Source organism: Aspergillus costaricaensis, assembly GCF_003184835.1.
Source record: "Aspergillus costaricaensis CBS 115574 unplaced genomic scaffold BO79scaffold_37, whole genome shotgun sequence".
Lineage (NCBI taxonomy): Eukaryota > Fungi > Ascomycota > Eurotiomycetes > Eurotiales > Aspergillaceae > Aspergillus > Aspergillus costaricensis.
Genome location: NW_020291837.1, coordinates 955 through 7,211, shown reverse-complemented (window position 1 = coordinate 7,211; position 6,257 = coordinate 955). Strand labels below are relative to the sequence as shown.

At 51.2% G+C, this 6,257-nt stretch overlaps 2 protein-coding genes across 2 annotated transcripts; one reads left to right on the top strand and one right to left on the bottom strand.

Moving 5' to 3' along the window:
* Window positions 1-275: 275 nt before the first annotated feature.
* BO79DRAFT_157560 (P-loop containing nucleoside triphosphate hydrolase protein) lies at window positions 276-4,415 on the top strand (the record flags this gene model as incomplete). Its single annotated transcript, XM_025678872.1, has 1 exon — window positions 276-4,415. One exon carries the CDS (start codon window positions 276-278, stop codon window positions 4,413-4,415), a length of 4,140 nt encoding a protein of 1,379 aa, XP_025535552.1.
* A 610-nt stretch (window positions 4,416-5,025) lies between these two features.
* On the bottom strand, window positions 5,026-6,008 carry BO79DRAFT_211146 (alpha/beta hydrolase). Its single transcript, XM_025682965.1, has one exon. It carries the CDS (start codon window positions 5,976-5,978, stop codon window positions 5,184-5,186), a length of 795 nt encoding a protein of 264 aa, XP_025535551.1. The 5' UTR covers window positions 5,979-6,008; the 3' UTR covers window positions 5,026-5,183.
* Window positions 6,009-6,257: the final 249 nt, after the last annotated feature.

Below are 6,257 nucleotides of genomic sequence, written 5' to 3'. Positions count from 1 at the left end.
TGGCTCAACCCCTGTTGACTCTAGACCTTAACTATGTCTCAACCAGCCTATCCATCTGCACCCTAAGGGGTGGTGAAGAGTCTTAAGTTTTTTTTTTTTTTTTTTTTTTTTTTTTTTTTTTTTTTTTTTACCAATTTTATGCGACTATCCGGCGCAATTTCGTGTGAAAAACTCACATTTCGAATACGCATAACGGAGAAACCTCAATATTTGTGAACGGTATTCGTCAGCACAAGATATGATCCCTCTACATGGTTGCTAACCTCTGGGTGCAAATGAGAGCAGAGAACACAGAAAAAACCATGAACCGGGATCCTATGTATCGCAAGGAGGGCCGCGCATTAGGCGTCGTCTTCGAAAATGTCACTGTTATTGGTGTTGCCGCTGGAGTTGATGGTATCATGACTCTTCCAGCCATGATCAACAAGATAGTTCAATGGCCCGTGACAGTCCTGACTCAAATGACTGGGAAAAGAAAAACGCCAACTACCCAGATCATTCGCGATGCTAACGGAGTGGTCTTCCCTGGCGAATCAATGCTAGTTCTGGGAAGACCTGGCGCCGGCTGCACAACCCTGCTCAAGACTTTGGCCAACAGTCACGGGTCATTTCTGGAAGTACAGGGTCAATTGGCATATGCTGGTCTTTCGGGCAAAGAGATGGCACATCGATATCGGTCCGAGGTAGTCTATGCAAATGAGGAAGACTTCCACTTCTCTACTCTGACAGTCAAGAACACTATGGAGTTTGCCCTCCGGCTGCGGAAGCCCGCAAACGAAACGCGCTCGGACTCGGACTTTGCCCGCGAAAATACCGATGCCTTTCTAGGTTCTGTTGGGCTATCACACACCGCCGACACGATTGTAGGAGACGCCTTTGTTCGAGGTGTTTCTGGAGGCGAGCGCAAACGTGTCACCTTAATTGAGGCTTTGTCGGCAAATCCCGCGGTAGCGGCATGGGACAATCCTACCCGTGGTTTAGACAGTTCGTCGGCTACGGAGTTTGTGCAATTTGTCACATCAACTGCTCGTGATACCGGAATGAGCAACATCGTGACTATGTACCAAGTGTCAGAGACCATCTACGATTGCTTTGACTGGGTTACTGTGCTTTACGATGGGCGGACCATCTTCTGCGGCAAGACAGACCGAGCTAAGGAATACTTCATTCGACTAGGCTTTGAATGCCGTGATCGCCAGACGACCCCAGATTTCCTGACCTCCGTCACTTCGCCAGCTGATCGCCTCATTCGAAAGGATGCTGCAGGCATCGTCCCGACCGATCCTGATCAACTGGCCGCAGCTTTCCGCAAGAGCCCCGAGTATCTGGAGCTTCGGAAGGAGATAGAAGCATATCATACCCAGGTTGGTAAGAACAGCCGGTTGATACAGGAATTCCGGGACAATGTACAGCAGATTCGCTCCCGCTGGGTACCCAAGCTCGCGATTGCACCTAATCCACTCCCGAAGCAGATTTGGATCACGATTTTCCGGTACTACCAGTTGTTATGGGGCGACAAGCGGACCTTTTTGACCATACTGGCATTTGTCGTCTTGAATGCTGTGATAAATGGGCCGGCGTACTATATGGCTCCGAAGGACGAGACAGGGTCTTATGAGAAGAGCAGTGCCTTGTTCTTTGCTCTTATATATTTCTATCTCAATGCTTTGACTGAGGTTGTCTCGACTGTCAAATCTCGGAGCATTCTTCTGAAGCAAGCTCAGTACGGCTTCCTTCATCCTAGTGCATTTGTGATTGCGCAAGCAATCGCAGACATACCTATTGCTTTCTTCCAGTGTCTCGTTTTCTCGTGCCTCTACTACTTCAGCATTGACCTGCAACGCACGGCATCCGCATTCTGGATATTTGTCCTCATTGTGTTCGCTCACTATACTGCTGTACAAAGTTTGTTCCGCATGTTGGGAGCTTGGGTTCCTAATATTTCGTTGGCCCTAATGATGGCAGGTAGTGCCATCCCCGTTGGTCTGCTTTACTCGGGGTTCGGACCTACCCGGCCAACACAGCATCGGTGGGGTTCGTGGCTACGTCGCGCATCGCCATCGCCCTATGCTCTTGAGGCACTGATGGGTAATGAGTTTACTGGCATCAATTTGACGTGCTCAGAAAGCGAAATGGTCCCGTACGGCTCTTCATATACCCAGCTCCAGTACCAGACTTGCAGTATAACGGGCAGTCTGAAGGCCCACGATTCCGTTGCCGGTTCGGTATATTTGGCAGATCACTTTGGCTACACCCGCGACCATCTATGGCGCAATTTCGGCATCATCGTGGTTCTCTGGTTCCTCTACACCGTATTGGGTAGCATTGGACTCACCGTCATGACCCGCGAATCTGGAGGATCACAGAGCCGTATCTTCAAGTTGTCCAAGCAACGTGATGAGGAGAGCTTGCCCAAGTCGGCCGCAAGCTCCTCGTCCGCTACGAAGACGGTCTGCGAAGATGCCCAACCTGACGGTATGAGAACCGAAGGTGCCCCGGGCAGCACTTTTACCTTTACCGATGTCAGCTACACTGTCGCACACGATGGTGAAGACAAGCAGTTGCTGGACAAAGTGAGTGGGTATGCCCGCCCCGGGCAGCTGACAGCCCTAATGGGTGCCTCGGGAGCTGGCAAGACTACCCTGCTGGACACGCTTGCGCAGCGCAAGAGAACCGGCAAGATTGAAGGAACTTTTCGACTTAATGGTGAAATGTTGGATGAGTCCTTCGAGCGCTCATGTGGATTTGTAATGCAGCAGGACATTCATGAACCGTTCGCCACCGTACGCGAGGCGTTGGAATTTTCGGCACACTTGCGCCAGCCCGCGCACATCTCAAACGAGGATAAGATGGCCTACGTCGAGCATATTATTCATCTTCTTGACCTCGAGAATATTGCAGAGGCATTGGTAGGCCAGCCGGGAGATGGACAGCTTAGCGTCGAAGAGCGTAAGCGTGTCACTATCGGAGTCGAACTTGCGGCACGGCCTAGTTCGCTCTTGTTCCTCGATGAGCCTACTTCCGGACTTGACAGCCAGGCCTCATTTGAGCTCGTGCTCTTCTTGCGTCGTATCGCAGCTGAAGGTATCCCTGTCGTGTGCACAATTCACCAGCCGTCCGGTGTGCTCTTTGATATGTTCGACCAAGTTCTGCTCCTCGCCCCAGGAGGCCGGACCGTCTACTTTGGCGAGACGGGTGAAAATTCCTCAAAAGTGGTCGATTATTTCGGGCGTCATGATGCTACAATTGGCAGCGACACTAACCCCGCTGAATTCATCCTCTCGACTGTCACGTCCAAGAACGAAGGCTCGCTGGACTGGCCGGCTATATGGCGTGCCTCCGCTGAAAACCAAGCCCTGGAAGCAACTATTACGCAGCTTAACTCCACCGTCGCCAGTAAGGAGACAAAGATCAACCCTTCGCAGCTTTACGCATCCTCCTCGCAGAACAAATACGCTCTATCCCTCTTGGCCCAGACCATCGCAGTCACCAAGCGCCACTGGATTTCTGTCTGGCGGGACGGGATGTACAACTTCAGCAAAATAGCCAAGTCCCTCTTCGTCTCCATGTTCATAGCCTTCAGTTTCTTCCACGCCGGATACACCCTCCAAGGTCTACAAAACCAGATGATCGCCCTGCTCCTACTCTCCTGGATTATCCCCACCACCTGCGCCGATCTCCAGGACCTCTGGTTCCGCAAATGGGCCATCTTCACAGCCCGAGAGCAGAACGGTATCTACGACTGGCGCGCACTTCTTACCGCGTTGATTGTTGTCGAAATACCGTGGCAGCTGTTCACCTATACATTGGTCTACCTAGCCACCTACTGGACCGTGGGCTATCCAAACGAAACCCCTATTGCCGGACTCTACTACTTCATGTGGATCCTCCTCGGTATTTTCGGAACCGGATACTCCCACCTCCTAGCTGCGCTCTTCCCATCCGCAACTCTAGGCGGGTACGCTAATTCCCTCTTCTGGGTCGTCCTTATGATTGTTTCTGGAGTCTTGACTCCCCATGCATACCTGAACGATTTTTACCGCCCCTGGCTGTTTTGGATCGATCCCATGCGCTACTTCTTCGGCGCTTCGCTCGGTTCGGTCCTTCACGGCGTTGCGGTTGAGTGTTCCTCGAGTGATCTCGTCGTATTTGATGCTCCTCCAGGCAGTACTTGTGGCCAGTATGCGGCGGCCTTCTTGGGGAGGAACCCAGGCTACATCGTTAATCCGAACGCGACGGCAGATTGCTCGTATTGTCCGTTTTCGGTCGGTGATGAGTATCTGGACACGTTGGATTATTCGTATGGGCAGCGCTGGTGGAATTGGGCGGTTTTTGTGGGCTTTTGCTGTACGAACTTTATGTTGGTTTATGTGGTGGTGTGGTTCACTAAGGGGAGGGGGCAGAGACGTGCTTGAGGGGTTAAGCGGGGAGATGGATTTGATATATGATAGAATTTAAAATGCGAAGGCGGATGCTGGAGTAGTTAGGGACTGTCATTCAATGATCTACAAATTGTCAAAACACTAATAGGTGGGATAAGAGAAATAGAAAGGTGTTTACGAGGAAAAATAGTGAAACATTAAAGATCAAGTCAGCTTAGACAAGCATTTCACCCGGACAATTTACAACTAAGGATCAACGAAGTCCTGGATTGAGAGATTTGATTCAGATGGTTTAATTGGTAGTATTACAAGTTCAGGCTGGTAGTAATGCACACCTCCTGCGCCGCGTGGGGCAATTGCAGCCTAGTGCTGCGAGGCGTTGAGCACAATTTCAGACGACAAGGGTCGGCGCGTTAGACTAGCTCTTGAGTTGCGGCTGGCTGGTCTGGGGCCCATTGACTGGTGCGTGGGGGATGTGCCAATATGATAGACTAGAATCTGATGGCGTGCTCCACCTGATCATATGTTATTGGGCAACTCGATTCAGGCCGGCTTAAATTGCGAAACCGAACCGGCCTATGGGGATAAAGACTGGTTTGAACGTAACTATTCACGGGAGTTATGGGGATTTCGAAGGGACCGTGAGATGCCAGGACATCGCTCCAGTGAGAGGAATATGAAGGGTCGGTGTCTAGTGTAGTATACTGGTATTCAGCCGCATACAAGGCAGCTTTATTAAGGCCCCTCTAGATTTTAAAAACAAGCCGAGTGAGCCTCGTAGCTATCTACATTGTAATCGCATCACTTCCCCTCATAGCGGGCCACCACATTATTCACAATCTCAGACACTTCCTTCGCCTTACTGAAATCAACCGAATGGCCCGCATCCAGCTCAAAAGCCTCAACCTCTGCCCCCTCCTTCTTCATCACATCCACCATCCACCTCTGGTAGTCAACAGGAACAGTCATATCCCTAATCGACAAGACACACGTCACAGGAATATCCCTCCAAGCAGCCCGCTCGGCAGTAATGGGCTGGTACATGCACTTGCCATTCCACCGCTGGAGGGTCCCCAGATACCATTCTACCTCTGACTCAGCCTCATCCGGACCAGGCGTAACAAGCAGACCCTTAGGATCGCGGTCCACGCATGTTCCATCCTCCGCGAAATCGAATGCCACGGGCATCAACGACGCGTGACCGAACTGGTCCACGATGTCAAACATGCTTCGCCCCTCGGTAACAGTGAAGGAAGAGAGTGAGACAATGTGAAGTACTCCACCAGATAGGCCTTGTTTGCTCCGGTTTGAGATTGCGAGGTCCGAAAGACTATTGGTAGCTACTTGGCCGCCGTAGGAATGGGAGATCACAATGACATTTTTGGCAGCGTTGGCGAGGTTCAATGCGTATTCGCGAAAAGCAGTTGTGTCGGTTTCTAGATCGGCTGTTGGGGGCCGCGCGCCGTTCATTGAGGGTAGCTCGGGGACGTGGACTTCGTGTCCGGATGACTTGAGAAGGTTGGTGAGCTTGTCATATGAGGTGGGAACGTGCCAGCCTCCTGAGATGAGGAGGATCACGGGCTTGGAGGCAGACATGACTGTTGTGTAGTAGCTAGAAGAATGGAAAGAGATGGGATTAGAAAGAGCAGAGGGGCTGAGAATTCGTGGGGGAATACTTATACTCGCGTTCATAAGAGTGGGGCAGAGTTTAGGAAGACGAGACAAAGAATGGTAAGGCAAGGCTGTGAGCTGTTAGTTCGACTCTATCGATACCCCATTCAATGCTACGCTTAGTGGTGAGCTAGTAGTAGCCTAGGTAAATTAGTGCTTACCATGGCTTGTTAGCCGTTCGAAGGTCGGGTAATTCCACGCATG

Bases quoted from the DNA above. Each gene is read 5' to 3' on its own strand.
- BO79DRAFT_211146 (XM_025682965.1), bottom strand. From the start codon at position 5,978: ATGTCTGCCTCCAAGCCCGTGATCCTCCTCATCTCAGGAGGCTGGCAC.